Raw genomic sequence first — 26259 nt, 5'->3', positions numbered from 1 at the left:
GTCTAGAACTCGCCTTATCTCTCTCTCAGAGCCTTTTCCCAGCTTTTACAGCAAACTGAAAAGGTTCAGACAAAACAAAAAAGCATTTTTCCTAGAAGTTAACATTTTCTAAAACATGTAAGACAAGAACCTGGGACAAATATACCTGCCCTCAAACACTATCCCAGTGTTCTTGTCACAATAGTTATTGCATACTTAAGGGTTAAGTTACAGTTGAGATCGGCCTCTGGCTGATGCTGTTTTGTTCATACTGTTAACTGGCTATTGTATACCATGTTGTACGGTGTGTATGGTGTGGGCTGGTGTGTATCTCGCCCTTAGATAACAAAATCCTTTTCCTCGTACTGTCAGTCTCCTCTGGGCACAGTCATAACTGAGGTCTGGAGGAGGGGCATAGAGGGAGGAGCCAGTGCACACCCATTCTAAAGCTTTACAGTGCCCATGTCTCCTGCGGAGCCGTCTATCCCCATGGTCCTTACGGAGTCCCCAGCATCCTCTACGGACTAGGAGAAAAAGATTTACCGGTAGGTTTAAAATCTTATTTTTTATCACATGCTGGGGCCACCCATCGCAGGACAAGGCCGCCCAGCATGCGACCCGCCGCCTCCCCTCTTGCCCATGCTGAAATTAAAGTCCCACCGCAATTTCGGCGTGATGGTAAAAAATGGGGCAGCCCCCTGCTGGCGCAGCCTTGCTGCGGCCGCAAGAGGGCCGCCATTTGTGTGATCGTAGAGGCCGCCCTGATCACACCCCCGCCAAACCCCCCTTTCACGCCACCACGCCCCCATTTTCACTCCGTGCCGCCTGCAACGCTCCGTCTCCGCCTTGGAAACAGAATGTTGCCCCTCCCTCCCCCTGGCTGCGCAACGCCTCTGCCTGATTGACAGGCAGAGGCGATCACACTTTCTGCATAGCACCGCAGAAAATGAGAGCGCATGCGCCTGCATCCTCGTCGTATTGCGATCCAACCTGAATTAGGCCCATAGCCCGTAACATGACAGTAAGGAGCTGATTAGCTGATACTTTATGACTCTCCACTTTATCTCTCCCCAAGCTTTGATAAATGCCCCCTTTATCTCTCTCCAGTTTACCCCTATCCAAGCTTTTGATACATCTAGCCCTATAAACAACAGTCGTGTATAGTGCCCTTGTATCGGGATCCGGTCTGAAGATCGACAGTGTCTAGGTCGACAATGTTTAGGTCGACCACCATAGGTCGACAGTCACTAGGTCGACAGGGTCAGAAGGTCGACATGTTCTAGGTTGACAGGTCAAAAGGTCGGCATGAGTTTAAAAAAATAATTAAAACTTTTTCATACTTAATGATCCACGTGGACTACGATTGGAATGGTAATCGAGTGAAGCGAGCCATTCCCGGTCACTCTAGAAAGAAAACAACACAACCCCCCCCCCCCTAAAAACCCATGTCGACCTTTTGACCTAGAACATGTCGACCTTCTGACCCTATCGACCTTCTGACCCTGTCGACCTAGTGACTGTCGACCTATAGTGGTCGACCTAAATATTGTCGACCTAGACACTGTTGATCTAATAATCCACACCCCTTGTATCTAGGAGAGGCCTCATTGAAGTATTAGGAGAAATCTGAAGGCATTGGCCGTGTAAAATGTGAAACCCCCAAGATACTACTTTGCCAAACCATTTAGATCTCCTCTCCTGCTCGCCTGTTTCTGCTAAAACTAATTAAAAGCAGTATCTTCATGATGCAGTGTGTAATGGCCGTGCTAGACGCTGCTTGGCAATAACACTTGTTAGACACTAGTCTGACTGATCAGACAGCCATTTCTCCGCCCGGTGCGCTTCAATTCCCGATACTCCGGCTACATTACGCATTATTGAGGAAATAACTCACTTCTAGCTTGGTCACAGCCTGGCAGCGTAGCCGTAAAATGCAGATAAAAATACATTTCCTCTGACTTTATGTTTTCTTTCTGCACAGATGGTGAAAAAACAAAGTTGGAATGAAAAGCGAGAGATTTCCAAACAACTTGGAGAAAAGAAAAAGTGCCACCATGAGGTGAGAGGATGGAACAGTTTGAGAAAAGTGTTCCCCGTTGTATTGTAGAACCAAGTAGATACCTGGGCCAATATTTACTAAAAAATCGAGTTTGTCCGATTTGTGTTTTTTTTTCTAAGTCCCAACACAGGAATTCACTAAGCACCAATCTCGGCAGTGTTTGGACTATTCGTAATGGTTTGAATGACAAAGTTCAGAAATACGAATGAATAGACCATCGGTCAAACGCGGCTGTTATTTCATACAACACGGGTATTCACTATTCATTCGTATTTGGGTGCTAGTCTCTGAGTGCTCAAGTGCGGGTGTATTTTTTTGCGAATCGTTAAAAAAAGCAGCAAAAAAATAGACCTGCTTTTTCCAGTCGAGGATCAGTGAGATCTGTGCATGGTTATCTATGGGAAAGGGTCTGTTTAATGTAAAAACTGAGGCTTGCTGGGACTTGTAGTACTGCTACAAAAAACAATATTCTATTTTTTTTCACAAGGCTATCAGCCCCCCCATCCGCAGCCCTTGGATGGGGGGACAGCCTCGGGCTTCACCCCTGGCCCTTGGGTGGCTGGAGGGGGGGACCCCTTGATTTAAGGGGTTCCCACTCCTCCAGGGTACCCCGGCCAGGGGTGACTAGTTAGTGATTTAATGCCAGGGCCGCAGGGAGCTATATAAAAGTGTCCCCCGGCTGTGGCATTATCTCTCTGACTAGTGGAGCCCGGTGCTGGTTCCAAAAAATACGGGGGACCCCTACGCTTTTTGTCCCCCGTATTTTTGGCACCAGGACCAGGCGCAGAGCCCGGTGCTTGTTGTTAAAATATGGGGGAACCCCTGTCAATTTTTCCCCCATATTTTTGCAACCAGGGCCGGCTCAAAGAGCCCGAGGCTGGTTGTGCTTAGGAGGGGGGACCCCACGCAATTTTTTTCTTTATTTTTAACACTTTAATTTTTTTAAAAAAGGTGCACAATAAAGCCCTGCACGGATCTCACAGATCCGGCCGGGATTCCTTGTGTTTTGTCAGGCAGTGTTTTACTCATCACTCCCGTAAAACACTGCCTGACATTACGAATCACATCGACATCGGAAAAAACGAATGTGGAAAACTCGGCAGCTTAGTGAATGATCGTATAAGGATTCAAAAAGTTGCAGTAAAATGCACCCGATACCATTCGAGTTCAAACACCCTTAAAAACGGCTAAAACACGAATATTAGTAAATATTGGCCCTGGAGTTTAGCCCCATGTGCAAAGCCATAATTATACCCACTGGATTACTTGCTTGCTACTAAAAAAAACACTGGGGCTCATTTATCAACGAGTGATAACTCATTCTGAGTGATAAAACTCATTGCCTATGAATAAATGGTGCTCCAGCCAATCACATACCTTCCAACTGTCCCGTATACAGCGGGACAGTCCCGCTAATTAGACACTGTCTCATTGTCCCTCCCTTGGGCCGCATTGCCCCACAGGCAGGGGGAGGTGCAGAATGGGTGAGCCAGTGATCACCGCTGTTCTGCTCTACAAAGTAGCTGGCGATCAATGAATGTATGCCATGCATCGGCGCACGGCATCTATCAGTGCAGGAAGGGTTAGCGCTGGGCACGCCCCCAAAATGCATAGAAAAAGGATGTCACAGCACTGGGTCACGCCTATCCACCCAAGGCCATGCCCACTCCTTATGAGGCCACACCCCTTTTCCGGCGTGGCAAGTCCCGCTTCCTCTGCACCAAAAGTTGGGAGGCATGGAATCAGCTCTCAACTGTCATTTGTTCAGCTCCCAACTGTCGTGTGTTTGAAAAATGACAGTTGGGAGCTGATTGGCTGGAGCACCATTTATAATACGCAATGAGTTTTATCATTCACAATGAGTTATCACTCGTTGATAAATAGGACCCAGTTTCTGGAGTCAAACTTGTTCATATATTTTAGTGCATAAGGGCCCTATTATCATGTTAATTATAAGGGGCGAGTAGTAACGGTGGATACAAAATCGCCGTAGCAACAACATTGCTCTGGTGCGGAACAGCTGATCCGATGATTAGCTGTCCACACGTTCACTATCGCCGCTACTTTAGTAGTGGTGAAACGTAGCACTGCAGTGCTAGTGTGCATGCGTGAATTTGGGTTCACACAAGCGCGAGTTCTGGCGGAGGGATCCGATCAGATCAATCTGTGCAAGCCCGGACCGCAGGGGTGCCGGAGCAAACGCCATCTGAAGATGACAAATGTTCCCACTATCTGAAAATGTGTATTTTCGGAGCTTGATTAATTTTGGCAGGCCAGATCAGGGCTGGAAGGTAAGCAGGACATATCAGTGATACCGCCTGCGTTACCTTTATAATAAATGGCTCTGATACATACATTTCTACAAAAGTAGGTCAAAATGTTAATTTCCACCTGGCTGTGTAGTAGTTAACGTGAAAAGACGGTTATGAGGATTCTATATTCCCCCGCAATGTTGGGGCTTACTGTTACATGCCTCCCAACTTCTGATGCTTCCAATGCGGGACAAGTGCATAAAATGAGGGGTGTGGCTTAGTGGCGATGGGGGGCATGGCCTCACGGGTCACACCCACGTTTTTCGTCATGCTGCAGACTTTCCCAGAGCTGGGGGAGCTGCTGGAAGCCTCTTCCAGTCTCTGCAGCTTGTTGGGTCTGTGCCTGCCATCCATTATCCGCTGCTCTGCAGTGCTATGCCCGCCAACCTCTCCACTGCCCACGGGACATTGCGGCCCGTGGGTGGGACGGTGGGACTGATAATGTCGATATTATCTTAAAACATAAAGCTATACCTCTAAATACACTTTTACCATGTAGCCGCTGCGGCCACTAGACTTAATATACACGCTACACACTTTGTACGCTATTTACGTACAGAGTCCCGTACGTTGTACGTACTTAGCGTACACACGCCGCGCTGGGTGTACAAAGTACGCACAGCGCGCGCACACACTCCTTATAAACTTTAAACCTTGTTAGTAATGCAATGCAATGATGTTATACCTTAAACCTTACGCAGTGCTGACGGTATAAAGTACCTGCAGTGCGTACACACCTTATCAATACACTCTTAAACCTTATACAGTTAAATACACTTTAAACCCTAGCAGGGAAATGAGGACACAACACCGATTTGTATTTAACCGCTGGGTTCTAACACCACAGTGGATTATTTGAAAAGGGGATAACAGTACAAGTTATACACTACAAGGCTAACAAGATAAATCTACAACAGAATAATGGCTACAGTCAATGTACATACGTGAGAATGTTCGCTTGCGCAACCTGGACCAGTCCTCCGCTCATCAGGTAGATAGTGTTCAGAGTCTTCTGACCGGCCAGGCAGCAATAGGCTTTTTATACACTACTTCCATATACAATACAATGGTTACTGTAATCCCTTTGTCTATTGGACATAGAGATGCATCTTTACATTACAGGAGAGGTCATAGGTTGATTTGAAAAGGTGGGCGATGTCTTTCCCAACTGCTCTTGTGGGTGGTCTCCTCTGGATTCCCGCCGCATACATAATATACAGTAAATACAGTTTATATCTATATTCTACTTCTGCACATAACTATACGCAGGAACATGCGATCTTCCGCAAACCAACACCAGAATGTTACCCTTAAAATACCCTACAGCTGGATACCAGACATCACCCTATAACCTTTGTCTGTCCCTTCCTATCATGCAAAGGTGAATCCCTTAGTCCTGGAATCATTTAAACTGTTGATACCCGCTGATGTGGTGCAGGGGGGCTATGTGTATAATGTGCACTATTTGGGTTAAATATGTAATGTTCTGATAACCCTCTATGCGCTCACAAACTCCGCCGTAAATATCCATACCACGCGCAGGAACGCGGGAGTGACCATACGCAAATTGCGGATATGTGCACGCACGACGGAACAAGTGCACGCGCAGCGGGCGTGTGTGTGGTTAGTACATGATGTGTGTGCTACAATATTTTTCGACTTTGACAGGACAGTCCCCGAAATACAGGACTGTCCCGCTGAAATCAGGACATTTTGGAGGTATGCTGATATAATAATGTCCCTCTCACAAAGCTATTAAGTCAGGATGCATAATTAATTACAGTTTAATTGAGCACTCATAATCGCATGCATATCTGCATTTATTAACACCTTATGACTTATCTCCTGATGAGCGCTGTCCTATACGGTGTGGGGACTTCCGGGTTTAGGCTCCTCCCCAGTGACAGGAGCTGGGTGCTGCACTGTGACACTACGTGCAGCTCCTGTCACAGTACAGCAGACAGACAGTCCCTGGGGGCAGCTCAGCATCTCCGGGAACCCCGCCACGCCCACTTCCTGCGAAGCCACGCCCGAGTTTCTCACCCGCACTAGGGGGGTCATTCCGAGTTGATCGCTCGCTAGCTACTTTTTGCAGCGCTGCGATCAGATAGTCACCGCCTATAGTATTTTCACTTTACAAGTGTGCGAACGCTTGTGCAGCCGAGCGGTACAAAAACAGTTTGTGCCGTTCCTGAGTAGGTCTGACTCCGAACTTACTCAGCCCTTGAGATCACTTCAGCCTGTCCGGTACCGGAATTGACGTCAGACACCCGCCCTGCAAACGCTTGGACACGCCTGCGTTTTTCCAAACACTCCCAGAAAACGGTCAGTTGACACCCACAAACGCCCTCTTCCTGTCAATCTCCTTGCGACCGGCTGTGCGAATGGATTCTTCGTTAAATCCATCGCTCAGTAACGATCCGCTTTGTACCGCATGCGCAGTAGTGACCTGATTGCTGCGCTGCAAAAATCGGCAGCATGCAAACAGGTCGGACTGACCCCCTAGGTGTCACCAAGTCTAGTAATGCCCCTGCTCTGCAATCCATTCTTTTGAAGGAAATGACTTCATCACTTAAGGATTTTGGGTCCCAACATACTACCCTTTCTATAATATGAGGGTCCAGTAAGATTAAAGAGAGCCTCCAGCATCTAGACACACTTTATTTACTAAATACATGGCATTATATTGTTTGTTTGTTGTTTTTTATTTTTAACAAGGACATTTTATCAACCAGAGTTTATGCCTATTTTTATCTTTGACAGTTACTTTTTTTGCCCTTTGATATGACAGAAGTGCTCTGCGGTGCAGATCATTAAAATACACAGAGTAAACATAGCTTATGTCATATACAAGGGCAACAAAATACATACCTGTGTCTGGATGATATCAATGCCTTGATGCAAAACACAGGATGAAGCTGTGTTAGAGCAAGGGGTATGTGTGACCATCTGTATTACTGTGCCACATTTTGCCTAGAGTATGGACTCACCCTTGTCTTTTGGATGTGTGTTTTAGCTATTTATTCATGTTAATAATATACAGTTAATTAAACAAACAGAAGTTCTAAATTAATTGTACCCATCTGTTCTGCAGTATGAGTCCAGTGCTGAGCTACAGTATGTGCTATTTATTATTTAGGAATGCCAGAACTGTCTGTGTAACACGGTATCGGAAGGCATATCTGAGCCTAGATATGACCAGTCTCCACACCAGCGGCTCATCCATCTTATTAACCAGAGCAGAAAACAACAACTTACTAAAGATGGTGAATTGGACGGAAAGGACAAATGTTCAGGTATCACTAAAATGTACTTTACAAATACAGGTTGAGTATCCCATATCCAAATATTCCGAAATACGGAATATTCCGAAATACGGACTTTTTGACTGAGAGTGAGATAGTAAAACCTTTGTTTTTTGATGACTCAATGTACACAAACTTTGTTTAATACACAAAGTTATTAAAAATATTGTATTAAATGACCTTCAGGCTGTGTGTATAAGGTGTATATGAAACATAAATGAATTGTGTGAATGTAGACACACTTTGTTTAATGCACAAAGTTATAATAAATATTGGCTAAAATTGCCTTCAGGTTGTGTGTATAAGGGGGGTCATTCCGAGTTGTTCGCTCTGTAAAAATCTTCGCATCGCAGCGATTTTCCGCTTAATGCGCATGCGCAATGTTCGCACTGCGACTGCGCCAAGTAAATTTGCTATGCACTTAGGAATTTTACTCACGGCATTTTCATCGTTCTGGCGATCGTAATGTGATTGACAGGAAATGGGTGTTACTGGGCGGAAACAGGCCGTTTTATGGGCGTGTGGGAAAAAACGCTACCGTTTCCGGAAAAAACGCAGGAGTGGCCGGAGAAACGGGGGAGTGTCTGGGCGAACGCTGGGTGTGTTTGTGACGTCAAACCAGGAACGACAAGCACTGAAATGATCGCAGATGCCGAGTAAGTCTGGAGCTACTCAGAAACTGCTACGAGGTGTGTAATCGCAATATTGCGAATACTTCGTTCGCAATTTTAAGATGCTAAGATTCACTCCCAGTAGGCGGCGGCTTAGCATGAGTAAATCTGCTAAAATCCGCTTGCGAGCGAACAACTCGGAATGACCCCCAAGGTGTATATGTAACATAAATACATTCTTTGCTTAGATTTAGGTCCCATCACCATGATATCTCATTTGGTATGCAATTATTCCAAAATACGGAAAAATCCGATATTCAAAATACCTCTGGTCCCACGCATTTTGGATAAGGGATACTCAACCTGTACTGGGGCTGAAGCCTGAACCTCTGATGCCAAATCCTGCTCTGCAGGTGGGGCAGATGTAAAATGTGCATTCAGAAAACCGTGATGCATTGCCTAAAATTTTGCAATTGGCCGGAATAATTCCATAATTCCATTCCTAAAGCTACAAGCCTTAGCAAACCTCAGTAGTGCTCAACATTACAATTGGGGTGTATTTGGATGGATAGAGGATTGATGGTTATATTCATGTAACATCTAGGTTAAAAAAGCATACCTTACATTGTGAGATGTCATATCAGCAGTTACAATTGATATCTGACAGTTTTCTACACAGCAGTGACCTCTTTGCCAAAGCTGAGTGACATCTCAAAGGCTGTTTATGATGTCAGCAAGTCACATGATCAGCTTACTGAGGTGAAAATTCACATCCTGCCTGCATTCTGCCACTGCTTTTTATCTATTTATAGGGAGGTATCCAATAAGCCATGATAATGTGATTCGTGATTGCAGGCTAAAGTTATTGCTTCTATCTCCCCCCAAAAAAACAGCTTATCGCAGACTGAGCACTCCTGTTTTTTGCACCTATACTATTCCAAAATGGCGAAAATTGGATTTGCGCGCTAATTCTAGCCGGCAAAACCAGAAATAAATATAGGAGAAAATGGGGGAAATCTGCTTGCACTCCTCAAAAAAACTAATATAGGAAAACATTATAGATGTCTGTTAGTAGCCATAATATAACTAATTGGTTTAACTAAATTGGGACGGGTTATATGCAATTTTTATTAAATGTGAAAAAATTATAGAAAGCTATTTTTGTTCAGCAAAATAAGCCCTCTCATTAAATTTGGGGTACATAAAAATTAGTATAAGTATATATTTGGGACATTTTAGGGGACTTAAAAAAAAAAAGTGGAAACAGACCGATTAGTCCCACCTGCAAGTCTAAAAACACTAGTCCCACTCATAAAGCACCCCAACATACCTGTCCCATACCCTGTACCCCAATTTCCACCACTTTGCATTTTTTGACCCCAAAATGAACATGTCATTATTGGCCAATTAAAAATAATGAAAAACTTCTAAGTGCCTAATTAGTCATTCAATGGGGTGTCCCAGGGGTTCTGATAATACCTTAAAATAGGGATGTTGCACTACTTATCACCTGCTCAGAGATGGTGAAGAGAAATTTGCGATAAACCCTATGGAGACTTATCGCGATAACTTATCGCAGCTAATTGGATACCAAGCTATCGCAAATGTGATAAAAAGCCATGTTTTTATCATGAAACCGTGTTATCGTGGCTAATTGGATACCCCCCATAATCTTTCTTGACTTACAATACACAAAAACACAATAGAAAATATTGATGTATTACAATATCAAACTGGCTGACGTTTCAATACAATAAAATTACAATACATTTTATACAGCAAAAGAAAAGAGTAAAGGGGGGTACACACGGAGAGATCCGTGCTTAAAATCTAAGCAATCTTGCTAGATTGCTTAGATTTTAAGCGCGGATCTGCCGTGTGTATGCCCTCCAGCGATAGCGATGCGCGGCCCTGCGCATCGCTATCGCCGATGCTAGATTGAGCCTGCATGCAGGCTCAATCTAGCGGGTCGCTCACTTCACCGTTGTGTGAAGTGAGCGGCCCCCCGTCGGCTTTCCCCCTCGCTCAGCACATCGCGCTGTGCTGAGCGGGGTGAGAGATGTGTGCTGAGCGGTCTGTGTTAAGATCGCACACATCTCTCCCGTCAGTACCCCCCTTAACATAAAAGATCCAAATAAATTGTACTATACAGTTATTTAACCGGAACAAAGTTGGAGCCAAGGAGCCTAATTAGAGGTGGATGCAGAAACGCCGCAGCTGCATCTAATGGCGGTCAACCATCATTAGCCGAAATGCCTATACACAGTCCTTCCCTTTTGTACATCCGTATGCCCTTAAACGCCACCATAGGCTGAACCACTGATATCTGCATCAGCCCCTATGGTGGACGCAGTGTCTCCATCTGTGGATGTTTCCTGTGTGAGCGGTCCAGCGTCTGTCTGCGCAGTCACTGTCTCCAGCATGCCTGTGATGATCCCATAACATGCCCATAATACCAACCATCTCGTGCGTGCTCCAAGATACCTCGCAGCATTGCCCAGGAACGCCCTCTACAGTTCCATTACACTTCTCCCTGCATGCGCCTGACACAACTGCGACTCTGTACGGGCATAGGCTCCTACTGATATACAATCGCATTTCCCCACTAAATCCTGCACTGTGCACGTGTAGGACCCATACTGCGCATGCGCAGGCTGGGGAACAACGATTGCATCTTACTATGCAAACGCCTCTGCCTTATTGGCAGATAGAGGTGTTGCAGGGCAGAACGGGGCGTTAACGCAGCATTGCGGGGGCATCGAATTGGCGTTGGGCAGGCATGTCGTTAGAAAAGGGGGGCGGGTTCGGGGCGGTTGTGTGACGTCACACACGGCCGATGCGATCTGAAAAAAATGACCGCCCTGCGTCTGCCTTCACAGCCTAGGTGCGGAGGCAGGGAGGCTTCCACAAATCAGCAATGCAATTGCAATTACATTGCGATCACATTGCTGCTGGGTATTTGCATGGCGGGTGGCCTTACCCTGCGCTGGGCGGCCCCCAACATGCGATCGCAGCCAGCTGCAGTTTTGGTAAAAATGCAAAACTGCAACTGAAGCTGAATGAGGGCCATAGTCGGGACATATGCGCTGTGTGACATATATACAGTTGCAAAATATCACTACACTGTGACATCGGCAGTGGGCCACCTCTGGCTCAAGCCCAAAATTTCCAATATTCTTTGAACAATGGCCCTCATTCCGAGTTGTTCGCTCGCTAGCTGTTTTTAGCAGCCGTGCAAACGCTATGCCACCGCCCTCTGGGAGTGTATCTTAGCTTAGCAGAAGTGCTCCAGACCTACTCAGCGCTTGCGATCACTTCAGACTGTTCAGTTCCTGATATTGCGTCACAAACACGCCCTGCAGTCGGCCAGCCACGCCTGTGTTTTTCCTGGCACGCCTGCGTTTTCTCGATCACTCCCTGAAACCGGTCAGTTGACACCCAGAAATGCCCCTTTCCTGTCAATCACTCTGCGGCCAGCAGTGCGACTGAAAAGCTTCGCTAGACCTTGTGTGAAAATACATCGGCCGTTGTGAAAGTACGTCGCGCGTGCGCATTGCGTCACATACACATGTGCAGAAGTGCCGCTTTTTTTTGTGCCTGAACGCTGCGCTGCGAACGAAAACAGCTAGCGAACAACTCGGAATGACCACCAATGCATCTAGATTTTTTTAATGGCTAGTAGTTTAAAACATTTTTTGCAAAAGTTTTTACAATGACCTTTTCGTTGCACAATAAGGGGCACTGAAAGCTAAAGTCTTTGCCTTTAGTTCCACTGTACGCGCAGGAATCGGTTAGCCGTGTCACGCGTTTCCCAGTTAAGTCCTATATATCTTTACACTTTCGCCGGCGATGCAGTAAAAGTTAACCCTTAACGGCTCAGCATGGCCGAGGCAATCGTTCCGCAAACACGGTCGCAACCATCGAACCTGTGAAATTCGATTATACTTCCAACTGGTTTAACATTTCCAGCAACTGTGTTTATATATATAGTAATTGTGGACTTTATGCAGGAATAAAGGAACTCACACATTTTTGAGCGTTAGCTGATATCTGTTAAAACAAGAAGGGTCCGGAGTGTCTTCCGTATCCTCCCAACAAATAGGATCACAATATAGGGAGAACTGTTTAGTCAACATCTTGGCTAGCTAACCTTGCAAGTTACCTTGATAACTGGAATCTTGTTTGAGGAAATGTGTGGAGCTTATGGAAAATGAATGCAACAGAAGACAAATAATTTTTCAAACTTGTCAAACAAGGTGAGACGGACCTGAAACAATCACGCCAGAACTGTCATCTAACACAAGGAGACCATGGAAAGCCCAGTGCCGGGGATCCTTACACCCAACACACAGCACCTAAAAAGGTATGTTTCTACTGGACTTCAGATAAAGACACAATTTATGGACGGGTTCAGTGTGATTTACCGATGGATATAATCCTGACAGCCATTGGCCTACAGTCAAAATACCTACAAGGTCAAAATACCGACATTCATTATGCCAACATGTTCAAAATGCCGACATAGTCAGAATACCGACATTTGACATGCCGGTGTGTCGAAATACCGACATGATGTTTTCTGCAATTTATGTGTCAGTGTCGCCATAAGTCGACATGGGCACTGTCTAAGTGTAGCGCGTCCCCTTACATGGCGAGCGCGTGCTTGGCACACTATTATATTCCCCGTCCAGGTCCACTGGGATGGTAAAGTATGAACAAGTCTGTTTTTGGGCAAAAATTCCTTAAAAACGCATGTCGACATTTTGACATGTCGGCATTTCAAATGTCTGTATCCTGACTATGTCTTTATTTTGAACATGTCAGCATAATGAATGTCGGTATTTTGACCGTTTCGGTATTTTGACTGTTGGTCAGTGGCTGTTGGGATTATGACCGTCGATATTGTGTCCGTTGGTAAATCAACTGCTACCCCTAGGGACAAAAAGCCCAATTCAGAGATGGACGCTAATTCTGCCGCCACTGCGTCTTCAGTAAAAATAAGAGTTGGAGGTAGACAGGGGTAGCAGATATTAGACAAATGGTGGCGATCAGCGGTAGCTCCAGAGGTAGGGCTGCAACGCAGTCCTTAGTTCTAATAGGGGAGTCACACCAACTGCCAGTGAGTCAGTTTGGAGTGACAGTTGGTGACAGTTGGTGTGGCTCCCCTATTTGAAATCTGGACTGCACTGCAGCCCCACCTCTGGAGCCGCCACTGGTGGCAATAAAGGGGATCCGATGATTGGTCGACACCATATGGTCGACATGCATTAAGTTGACATTTGACAAAATGTCGACATTGACAAAAGGTCAACATGAGATTAGTTGACACAGCAAAAGGTCAACGAGTTTTTTCCTTTTTCATATTTTACCATCCACGTGGGCACTAATTAGGAATGATAACCTGGGCCGAGCTAAGTGGTACAATTATTGGGGTTCCACGTGCTAATACGGAGAACATGACACCAAAATTAACTATAAATACCCATGTAGAGCTTTTCTTGTGTCAACCTTTCCCATGTCGACCTTTTGTCAAGGTCGACCTTTTATCAAAGTCGACATTGTGCATGTCAGCCTTTTGGGTTCGACCTAACAACTGTTGACCTCACCCACACCGGAGATATATTGACAAGTGAGACGCGACAGAGGCAGTGAGGGCACAGATGAGCCAGCAGGAAAGACAAGCTTGAGTCTGAGGAGACGAAGGGGTATACATGAGGTGAATAGGGGGGAATAAGAGGAAGAGGTGGCAGCGCTGGCATCACACTAGAAATGAACTAGGCCTGCCGTATCCGGGAGTATTTTATTCTAGTTATATTTCGCTGTGACTCATTTCATTACAATTAGCAGCTTGTTTCTGGCAGAGCGTATTGTCGGCCTGCCTGGGGATGGAGCTGGAATTCTCCATGGCACAAGCACGGAGGGAGTGGCTGAAGGAGCAGCACAGAGCCTTGATCCAGAAAGAACAGCTTGGCCTGGAGGAAGACAAGCAGGCACAGGAGGTTAGTAGTCTGCTCATAATTACATCGTATATGAATGCACAACCTCTGTGCTAGGGGTAAACATGTTATATTTACTCCAAGTATACTACTAGATGTATCCATCCCTCCCAACACATGCCAAATCGGGACAAAATAGGTCCTGACTATGGGTCTCTGCTGTTTGGATCCATTGAGGTGAAGGTCTAGTGTGGGTGTCTTCTAAATGTGCATGTGATGTCAGCTACTCTGAATTTGAATCGCTACCCCATAATGCAGGAGTGGGGAACCTCAGGCCCGCGGGCCGTATAAGGCCCGCAGAGCCACTTGATCCGGCCCGGTGAGGCTTACCTAACCGAAGGAGATGCCGGGCGCCTGCAGAGATTTTGTTACTAGTGGGCGTCCGGCTTCTTCCCCCAGCAGCAGCCGGAGGCAGGAGCTCACTCCTGAGCTCCGGCTTCCGGCTCTGCTGCTGTGCGCTATAGGAGAGATGTCATGACGTCTCTCCCATAGTTCTGAGGAGTGGGTGGCAGCGGTCCAGAAGCAGGAGCGGGGCTGTTGAGTATTGTGGTTTCTTTTTCTCTTAATGTGTGTGTGTAAGCGGCGCTACTAGGGGGCATATCTAATGGGGCATATTAAATGGGGCATAACAACTGACTGTGGGCATATCTAATAGGGCATAACAACTGACTGGGGGCATATCTAATGGGGCATAACCATGACTGGGGGCATACAGTATGGGGGCATACAGCATACAGTATGTTCTGGGGGCATAACAACTGACTGGGGGCATAACTACTGACTTGGGGCATAACTACTGGGGGGCGGCCAATTTTTAAGTTGATCATTTTTGTATGGCCCTCGAAGAATTTTATAAGTATCCAAATGGCCCTTGGTAGAAAAAAGGTTCCCCACCCCTGCCCTAATGCTATAACGTATAACCTCACCTCGCAGTCGGTGCTAGGTGATTGCTCTTGGGTTCTCAAACAGTGCACACCCCATAGCTGAAGCTATTCTGGCTACTGATTTCTATCTTGCTATCTGACTACCTGCTGTTTATTCTCTGATCCCTCTGTACCGACAGGTTCCATTCAGGAGAGCAGTACATCTTCTCCCTACATTTACTGTGGTTACCAGCTAGCAGTTGCTATATTGTTGTGCCACCTCTGCCACGATAGCCTGAGCGCTTCATGACCAAGAGGATGACATGGCATGAGTTGCGTGGCCCATAGTATTTCTGGCACCTTATACCCATGGACATTGCATGCGGGTATGATTACTTCTGACCTATCCATGACCCTTCCAAAATCCTGCTGGAATAACTGTTCTGTATTCCTAAAATCCTCTTTCTGCTGTATAACACTGGTGTTCCCCGGGTAGCCAGGCTTCTTTTAGCTTGTAGCATTACTTGGTGCATCGCTGGGACTGATGAAGACGTAAGCCCCTGCACTATAGACAAATAACAAATACTACCTGACCTACCAATGCTAGAGACAAAATAAAGACACATGGAAAGAAGAACAGCTGCATTATATAACATCCAGGGGTGTTTATTATCTACCTGTTTCTACCTACATTAGAAGGGAAGTGACCCATTGTAATAGCTGGGCTGAGCTTAGTGTGCCAGGATCAGTTGGCATTTACATAAGGGCAGAAGGGGAAGGAAGAGAGATGGCTGGATCTCTGCATGATATGTAAGCAAATTGTTTGGAGAAGAACCTAATTATATAACAGAGGTAAGGGAAATGCTGAATTATTTAGTTGGGTTTAAAATTGCATAAAGAACATGATTGACTTTGGAAGGAGATTAATTGGGCACTTTTTTCTGCAGTTTGGAATGATTGACAAGAGTATAGAAAGTTTCCTGTAAAGGGGTGCTCTTTGCAGCAGGAGGCGGGGCTATGATGTCATTCACAGCAAAACGCGTCATCACATCCTTTCTCTCCTCCCTGCATAAGTGCACAAGATGTGAAAGTCTCCAGGACATTCCTGTACTATAGAACAGTATGAAACAGAATAATGGTTTTACAATGTTTTTTTTTCTGATTGTTAAACTATTTCTATCGATCGAATGTTTGCTATTAATATATAAATAGTGAGCTGGCCTTTTATTGTCAACACATAAGCTTGCGTTTAATATTAGTCATTGTTATATAGAAAAAAAAGCAGCATTGTTATATAAATCTGGGATTCATCATGAAGTTACCACAGAATTTCAGCGTGATGCATCTGGAAATAATCTGTGTGGCATTAGACGGAGGCTGATAGTCTGGAAACACCAAAATAACCGTCATAAAGTATCTTCTATTGTTTCAGAGCAGTCAATGAAATAAAAATGTAACAAATAAAATGACAACAGGGAATACCGAATGGGTATAACCAGCATAGGAGGCCCTGGGTGGACTACAATTCCCTGACAGAATATAGCTTTACAATTAATATAGAATATATTTACAATTCTGCTGACAGAATAATATAGCTAAAATGTAATACTTGTACGTCCTTGAATAGGTTTGTTTGATACCACAGAAATTCTGTGCACTGTAATTCATCCGACATTTGGCTCCAAAAAGTCACAGATCGCTGCAAATTCTGTTTGGATTTAAAAATAACGATAAAAATAAAATGACGCTATATAAATGCCAGTTCTGTAGAGCCACAAATGGCAATGAGACCCATTGGGGGCTGACCCGTTATTGCTGCGTGACCAACCTACACTTGGGTAAATTTACTAAAGGTTCTAAAAATGAAAAGTGGTGATGTAGCCCATAGCTACCAATCTGATTCTGTCTATCATTTCTCTATTGCATTCTAGAAAATGATAGACAGAATCCAATTGGTTGCTATGGGCTACGTCACCACTTTTAATTTTTAGAACCTTTAGTTATAATGGGGCAGATGTACTAAGCTTGGGGGAGAGATAAAGTACCAACCAATCAGCTCCTGTCATTTTTCAAACACAGCCTGTAACATGACAGCTAGGAGCTGATTGGCTGGTACTTTATCTCTCTCTATTTTATTATTCTCCAAGGCTTAGTATATTTGCCTCAATACGTCATACATTACATGTCTACTACTCTCCAAACATTCAGGAAGCTCTTTATGAGGTGAATCACTTTATTGTGGCTCCGCGTCCTTCTGCTGAGTGCCACAAATCGCGGTTACTGTGCATTGGGCGGGGCACATGGTGACATGATTCCAGTCATTTACGGATTGGTTTCTTAAGAGGTCAGCAAGTATGCAATGCATAAATTATGCAAACTAAGAGATGTGCGCCAGACCATTTTTGCTGGATTTGGCTTTGATTCGTCATCTAGTTTTAGCTTTGGATTTGCCATAACGCCGTGATTGGTTTTGGATTTGGATTTTTTTTAAATTGACAAAAAAAATAAGATTTTACTTACCGGTAAATCTATTTCTCGTAGTCCGTAGTGGATGCTGGGGACTCCGTAAGGACCATGGGGAATAGACGGGCTCCGCAGGAGACAGGGCACTTTAAGAAAGAATTTGGATACTGGTGTGCTCTGGCTCCTCCCTCTATGTCCCTCCTCCAGACCTCAGTTAGAGAAACTGTGCCCGGAAGAGCTGACAGTACAAGGAAAGGATTTTGGAATCCAGGGCAAGACTCATACCAGCCACACCAATCACACCGTATAACTTGTGATAAACTTACCCAGTTAACAGTATGAACAACAACAGAGCATCAGATCAACCCTGATGCACTATAACATAACCCTTATGCAAGCAATAACTATATACAAGTATTGCAGAAGAAGTCCGCACTTGGGACGGGCGCCCAGCATCCACTACGGACTACGAGAAATAGATTTACCGGTAAGTAAAATCTTATTTTCTCTAACGTCCTAGTGGATGCTGGGGACTCTGTAAGGACCATGGGAATTATACCACAGCTCCCAAACGGGCGGGAGAGTGCAGATGACTGCAGCACCGAATGAGCAAACACAAGGTCCTCCTCAGCCAGGGTATCAAACTTGTAGAACTTTGCAAAAGTGTTTGAACCTGACCAAGTAGCTGCTCGGCAAAGCTGTAATGCCGAGACCCCTCGGGCAGCCGCCCAAGAAGAGCCCACCTTCCTTGTGGAGTGGGCCTTTACTGATTTTGGAAGCGGCAATCCTGCCGCAGAATGAGCCTGCTGAATCGTGTTACAGATCCAGCGAGCAATAGTCTGCTTTGAAGCAGGAGCACCCAGCTTGTTGGATGCATACAGGATAAACTGCGACTCAGTTTTCCTGACTCTAGCCGTTTTGGCTACATAAACCTTCAAAGCCCTGACCACATCTAGTAACTCAGAATCCTCCAAGTCACGAGTAGCCACAAGCACCACAATAGGTTGGTTCATATGAAAAGATGACACCACCTTAGGCAGAAATTGTGGACGGGTCCTCAATTCTGCTCTATCCATATGGAAAACCAGATAGGGGCTTTTATGTGATAAAGATGCTAATTCTGACACACGCCTAGCCGAAGCCAAGGCTAATAGCATGACCACCTTCCACGTGAGATATTTTAACTCCACGGTTAACTCCAGTGTGACTTCAGGAAACTCAACACCACGTTCAGATCCCAAGGTGCCACTGGAGGCACAAAAGGGGGCTGAATATGCAGCACTCCCTTTACAAACGTCTGCACTTCAGGCAGAGAAGCCAGTTCTTTTTGAAAGAAAATAGACAGGGACGAAATCTGGACCTTAATGGAACCCAATTTTAGGCCCAAAGTCACTCCCGCCTGTAGGAAGTGAAGAAAACGGCCCAGCTGGAATTCCTCCTTGGGGGCATTCCTGGCCTCACACCAAGCAACATATTTTCGCCATATACGGTGATAACGTTTAGCCGTCACGTCCTTCCTAGCCTTCATCAGCGTAGGAATAACTTCATCCGGAATGCCTTTTTCTGCTAGGATCTGGCGTTCAACCGCCATGCCGTCAAACGCAGCCGCGGTAAGTCTTGGAACAGACAGGGCCCCTGTTGCAACAAGTCCTGTCTTAGAGGCAGAGGCCATGGGTCCTGTGTGAGCATTTCTTGCAGATCTGGATACCAAGTCCTTCTTGGCCAATCCGGAACAATGAGTATTGTTCTCACTCCTCTTTTTCTTATGATTCTCAGCACCTTGGGTATGAGAGGAAGAGCAGGAAATACATAAACCGACTGGAACACCCACGGTGTCACTAGTGCGTCTACAGCAGTGGCGTAACTACTGCCCCCGCAGTCCTCGCGTTGGCTTGGGGGCGAGGGGCTGCGGGGGCGCCACTGATTTACAGCAGACTGACATGCGGACGAGCGTCCGCATGTCAGTCTGCAGTCTCCTTCCCTCCGCCGCTTGTTGGAGGGACACGGAGGGCACACAGCGCGCCTCCCTGTGTCCCTCCTGCTGCATCATCTCCGGCGGCCGCGGGTCTAATAGGGGGAAGTGCCGTCCGTGAGCTCTAATTGGCTCACGAACCGGCACTTCCCCCTAATAGACCCGCGGCCGCCGGAGATGATGCAGCAGGAGGGACACAGGAGAGGCGAGCTGTGTGCCCTCCGCGTCCCTCCAAAAAGCGACGGCGGGGGGGGGGGGGGGGGTAAATATCTGGCACTGGGGGCATATATGGCACTGGGGGGGGGGGAGGGAGGAATATCTGGCACTGGGGCATTTCTGCCACTGGGGGGAATATCTGGCACTGGGGGGCATATCTGGCACTGGGGGAATATCTGGCACTGGGGGGGGGGGATATCTGGCACTGGGGCATATATGGCACTGGGGGGGAATATCTGGCACTGGGGGCATATATGGCACTGGGGGGGAATATCTGGCACTGGGGGCATATATGGCACTGGGGGGGATATCTGGCACTGGGGCATATATGGCACTGGGGGGAATATCTGGGGGGGGGGATATCTGGCACTGGGGCATATATAGCACTGGGGGGGGAATATCTGGCACTGGGGGCATATATGGCACTGGGGGGGAATATCTGGCACTGGGGGCATATATGGCACTGGGGGGGATATCTGGCACTGGGGGCATATATGGCACGGGGGGAATATCTGGCACTGGGGGGGAATATCTGGCACTGGGGGCATATATGGCACGGGGGAAATATCTGGCACTGGGGGGGAATATCTGGCACTGGGGGCATATATGGCACTGGGGGCATATTTGGCACTGGGGGGGGAATATATGGCACTGGGGGCATATCTGGCACTGGGGGCATATCTGGCACTGGGGGCATATGTGGCACTGGGGGGGAATATCTGGCACTGGGGGCATATGTGGCACTGGGGGGGTATATGTGTACCTGGCACATGGGGGGGGGGGACTATATTTGGCACTGGGGCATGTAAGTACCTGGCACCGTGGGGGAATATCTGGCACTGGGGACATATGTGGCACTGGGAGCACAGCCCTAGCAACGAGCATGACACCCAGTGCATGAAACACCTGGCAACGAGCATGACACCCAGTGCATGAAACACCTGGCAACGAGCATGACACCCAGTGCATGAAACCCCTGGCAACGAGCATGACACCCTGAGCATGAAAACCCCTGGCACCGTGCATGGAACCAAGAGCATGAAACCCCTGGCAACGAGCATGACACCCAGTGCATGAAACCCCTGACAACGAGCAGGTAATTGAAAAGTAATTAGAAGCCTTACTGTAGGACTTAATGTGTAATGGGCATTACGGTGTGTGGCATAATGTATCACGGACATTGCGGTTAGTGTCATAATGTGTCACAGGCATTACGGTGTATGGTATACTATATCGCGGGCATTGTGATATGTGGTATAATGTCTCAGGGTCATTGCAGTGTGTGGCATAATGTATCACGGACATTGCGGTGTGTGTCATAATGTTTCAGGCATTACAATGTGTGGTATACTATATCACGGGCATTGTGGTATGTGGTATAATGTCTCAGGGTCATTGCAGTGTGGCATAATACATAACGGGCATTGCGATGTGTGGCATAGGGTATAACGGGCAGGGCATTGCGGTATGTGTCACAGGCATTACGGTGTATGGTATACTATATCACGGGCATTGTGGTATAATGTCTCAAGGTCATTGCAGTGTGTGGCATAATGTGTCACAGGCATTGTATGTGCTATAATGTATCGGGCAGTGCAGTGTGTGGCATAATGTATCACGGACATTGCGTTGTGTCATAATGTGTCACAGACATTGTATGTGCTATAATGTATCAGGGGCATTGCAGTGTGTAGCATAATGTATAACGGGCATTGCGATTCCTGTCATAATGTGTCACAGACATTACGGTGTGTGGCATAATGTGTTGGGGGCATTACAGTGTGTGCATATTGTGTCGTGCATTATTGTGTGCGGCATAATGTCTAAGGGCCATTGCAGTATGTGGAATAATGTATACTGGGCATTACTATAAGGAGGAAAAATGACAAATAATGTAAGGGGCATGAATCAGGATTATTTTTCTTTCCTGTGGTGGCCAACGTACGGGCGTGCAGGTTGCAAAACTGGGGTATAAGATAGTCTTTTCCTGCAATGTCACGCCCCTTTATGCAAAACCACGCCCACTCCAACAAAACCACGCCCCTTTTTTTGGCGCGCGCGCATGTTTATCCCTTTCTTACTCCCAATTATGGAGCATGAAGGGGGGGGGGGGGGGGGGGGGCGCCGAAGAATTTTTTGGCTTGGGGGAGAAAAATTTCTAGTTACGCCACTGGTCTACAGCTATCGCCTGAGGGTCTCTTGACCTGGCGCAATACCTCTGTAGCTTTTTGTTGAGGCGGGATGCCATCATGTCCACCTGTGGCAGTTCCCACCGACTTGCAATCTGCGTGAAGACTTCTTGATGAAGTCCCCTCTCTCCCTGGTGGAGGTCGTGCCTGCTGAGGAAGTCTGCTTCCCAGTTGTCCACTCCCGGAATGAACACTGCTGACAGTGCACTTACGTGATTCTCCACCCAGCGAAGAATTCTGGTGGCTTCCGCCATCGCCACCCTGCTCCTTGTGCCGCCTTGGCGGTTTACATGAGCCACTGCGGTGATGTTGTCTGACTGAATCAGAACTGATTGGTCGCGAAGCAGGGTCTCCGCTTGACGTAGGGCATTGTATATGGCCCTTAGTTCCAGGATATTGATGTGAAGGCAAGTCTCCTGACTTGACCACAGACCTTGGAAATTTCTTCCCTGTGTGACTGCCCCCCACCCTCGGAGGCTTGCATCCGTGGTCACCAGCACCCAGTCCTGAATGCCGAATCTGCGGCCCTCGAGAAGGTGAGCACTCTGCAGCCACCACAGGAGAGACACCCTGGCCCTGGGGGATAGGGTGATCAGCCGGTGCATCTGAAGATGTGATCCGGACCATTTGTCCAGTAGATCCCATTGACAGGTTCTCGCATGGAACCTGCCGAAGGGAATGGCCTCGTATGATGCCACCATCTTTCCCAGGACTCGCGTGCAGTGATGCACCGACACCTGTTTTGGTTTTAATAGGTCTCTGACCAGTGTCATGAGCTCCTGAGCCTTCTCCATCGGGAGATAAACCCTCTTCTGGTCTGTGTCCAGAATCATGCCCAGGAAGGGCAGACGAGTCGTAGGAATCAACTGCGACTTCGGAATATTTAGAATCCAGCCGTGCTGTTGTAACACTTCCCGAGAGCGTGCTACGCTGATCAGCAACTGCTCTCTGGACCACGCCTTTATGAGGAGATCGTCCAAGTATGGGATAATTGTGACCCCCTGCTTTCGCAGGAGCACCATCATTTCCGCCATTACCTTGGTAAATATTCTCGGTGCCGTGGAGAGACCAAACGGCAACGTCTGGAATTGGTAATGACAATCATGTACCACAAATCTGAAGTACGCCTGATGAGGTGGATAAATGGGGACATGAAGGTATGCATCCTTTATGTCCAGAGACACCATAAAATCCCCCCCTTCCAGGCTTGCGATGACCGCTCTGAGCGATTCCATCTTGAACTTGAACCTTTTCAGGTATATGTTCAGGGATTTTAAATTCAATATGGGTCTGACCGAACCGTCCGGTTTCGGTACCACAAACATGGTCGAATAATAACCCTTTCCTTGTTGAAGGAGGGGAACCTTGACCACCACCTGCTGAAGATACAATTTGTGAATTGCAGCTAACACTATTTCCCTCTCTAAGGGGGAAGCTGGCAGGGCCGATTTGAGGAATCGGTGAGGGGGCATCTCCTCGAATTCCAGCTTGTATCCCTGAGACACAATCTCTATTGCCCAGGGATCCACCTGGGAGTGAACGACCCACTTGTGGCTGAAATTTCGGAGACGCGCCCCCACCGCGCCTAGCTCCGCCTGTGGAGCCCCAGCGTCATGCGGTGGATTTAGTGGAAGCCGGGGAGGACTTCTGTTCCTGGGAACTAGCTGTGTTGTGCAGCTTCTTTCCTCTGCCACTGCCTCTGGTAAGAAAGGACGCACCTCGGACTTTCTTGCCTTTTTGTGAACGAAAGGACTGCATTTGGTAATACGGTGCTTTCTTAGGTTGTGAGGGAACATATGGCAAAAAATTTTACTTTCCAACAGTAGCTGTGGAGACCAGGTCCGAGAGACCCTCCCCAAACAATTCCTCACCCTTGTAAGGTAAAACCTCCATGTGCCTTTTTGAGTCGGCATCGCCTGTCCATTGCCGAGTCCACAGGACCCTTCTGGCAGAAATCGACATTGCATTTATTCTAGAGCCCAGTAGGCTAATGTCTCTTTGAGCATCTCTCATATACAGGACAGCGTCTTTTATATGCCCCAGGGTCATTAATATAGTATCCTTGTCCAAGGTATCCAGATCCTCAGACAAGGTATCCGTCCATGCTGCTACAGCACTACACACCCAGGCCGACGCAATTGCCGGCCTTAGTAAGGTACCTGAATGTGTATAAATGGACTTCAGGGTACCCTCTTGCTTTCTATCCGCAGCATCTTTTAGGGTGGCCGTATCCTGTCACGGTAGGGCCACCTTCTTGGATAAGCGTGTTAGAGCTTTGTCCACCCTAGGGGAGGATTCCCAGCGTAGCCTGTCCGTTGGCGGGAAAGGATACGCCATAAGCATCCGTTTGGAAATCTGCAGTTTTTTATCTGGAGATTCCCAAGCTTTTTCATATAACTCATTTAGCTCGTGTGAAGGGGGGAAAGGTCACCACCTGCCTTTTTTCCCCATACATATGAACCCTCTTGTCAGGGACTGGGGTTTCCTCTGTGATGTGCAACACCTCCTTCATTGCTATAATCATATAACTTATAGCTTTAGCCAATTTAGGCTGTAACTTTGCATCATCATAGTCGACACTGGAGTCAGAATCCGTGTCGGTATCTGTGTCAACAATTTGGGATAGTGGGCGCTTCTGAGACCCTGACGGCCTCTGCGACATAGGATCAGGCATGGGCTGAGACCCCGACTGTCCTAAGGTTTCAGCTTTATCCAACCTTTTATGCAAGGAATTAACATTATCATTTAAAACCTTCCACATATCCATCCAATCAGGTGTCGGCGCCGTCGGCGGAGACACTTCATTCATTTGCTCCCGCTCTGCTTCCACATAGCCTTCCTCGTCAAACATGTCGACTGAAGCGTACCGACACACCACACACACAGGGGATGCTCTTTTTGAAGACAGTTCCCCCACAAGGCCCTTTGGAGAGACAGAGAGAGAGTATGCCAGCACACACCCCAGCGCTATATGTCCCAGGAATCACACAGTAACTTAGTGTTAACCCAGTAGCTGCTGTATATAATGTTTTTGCGCCTAATTTATGTGCCCCCCCCCCCCTCTCTTTTTACCCTCTTCTACCGTGAATCTGCAGGGGAGAGCCTGGGGAGCTTCCTCTCAGCGGAGCTGTGGAGAGAAAATGGCGCTGGTGAGTGCTGAGGAAGAAGCCCCGCCCCCTCAGCGGCGGGCTTCTGTCCCGCGTTTCTGTGTAAAATTATGGCGGGGGCTCATGCATATATACAGTGCCCAACTGTATATATGCCCAACTTTTGCCAAGAGGTCCTAATTGCTGCCCAGGGCGCCCCCCCCCCCCCCTCCCGCGCCCTGCACCCTACAGTGACCATAGTATGTGGGTTTAGTGTGGGAGCAATGGCGCACAGCTGCAGTGCTGTGCGCTACCTCAGTTTGAAGACTGGAGTCTTCTGCCGCCGATTTTGAAGTCTTCTTGCTTCTTACACCCGGCTTCTGTCTTCCGGCTCTGCGAGGGGGACGGCGGCGCGGCTCCGGGATCGGACGACAAAGGGTGATATCCTGTGTACGATTCCTCTGGAGCTAATGGTGTCCAGTAGCCTAAGAAGCAGGACCTATCTTCAGAGAGTAGGGCTGCTTCTCTCCCCTCAGTCCCACGCTGCAGGGAGTCTGTTGCCAGCAGATCTCCCTGAAAATAAAAAAACCTAACAAAATACTTTCTTATAGCAAGCTCAGGAGAGCTCACTAAACAGCACCCAGCTCGTCCGGGCACAGATTCAAACTGAGGTCTGGAGGAGGGACATAGAGGGAGGAGCCAGAGCACACCAGTATCCAAATTCTTTCTTAAAGTGCCCTGTCTCCTGCGGAGCCCGTCTATTCCCCATGGTCCTTACGGAGTCCCCAGCATCCACTAGGACGTTAGAGAAAAAGCTAAAATCACATCATTTGGCCCTTTTTTGTTCCTAGAGTATTATTAACCTCAATAACATTAATTTTCATCCATTTCCAGTCAATGTTGACCACCTCACAGCTCACAATATTGTTTTCACCAATATTGGCCAAAGGCTGCAGCGAGCTGGCTGGTTACTAAACGACAGAGCAGTGGTACAAATAGACAGCAGTTTATAGCACATCTATGAAACACTGCCACAGCCAGGGCCGAACTGCCCATCTGGCACTTCTGGCAAATGCCAGAAGGGCTGGTGGGCCGGTCCGGTCAACAGAGAGCCAGGAAGGCCGCGCGCAGCACAGCTTCTGGCTCCCAGGTTTGTCCCCGGCATCCGCCCGTAGTGACCATGTGCACGTTGCTAAGCAATATGGGTG

At 47.3% G+C, this 26259-nt stretch overlaps 1 protein-coding gene across 2 annotated transcripts in view; it reads left to right on the top strand.

Annotated features, from left to right (window-relative positions):
- The window catches only part of LOC134935737 (uncharacterized), a 145330-nt gene that overhangs the window by 104065 nt on the left and 15006 nt on the right, over positions 1 to 26259 (top strand). For both annotated transcript variants that reach the window (XM_063930589.1, XM_063930588.1), the window contains exons 6-9: positions 1961 to 2038; positions 7490 to 7646; positions 12523 to 12629; positions 14128 to 14265. In XM_063930589.1, the coding sequence (XP_063786659.1) occupies positions 1961 to 2038; positions 7490 to 7646; positions 12523 to 12629; positions 14128 to 14265 (480 nt within the window). The remainder of the gene's footprint in view (positions 1 to 1960; positions 2039 to 7489; positions 7647 to 12522; positions 12630 to 14127; positions 14266 to 26259) is intronic.

Source organism: Pseudophryne corroboree, chromosome 6 (genome assembly GCF_028390025.1).
Source record: "Pseudophryne corroboree isolate aPseCor3 chromosome 6, aPseCor3.hap2, whole genome shotgun sequence".
NCBI lineage: Eukaryota > Metazoa > Chordata > Amphibia > Anura > Myobatrachidae > Pseudophryne > Pseudophryne corroboree.
Note: the sequence above shows the minus strand (reverse complement) of the source record. Positions and strands in the feature narration are given on the sequence as shown.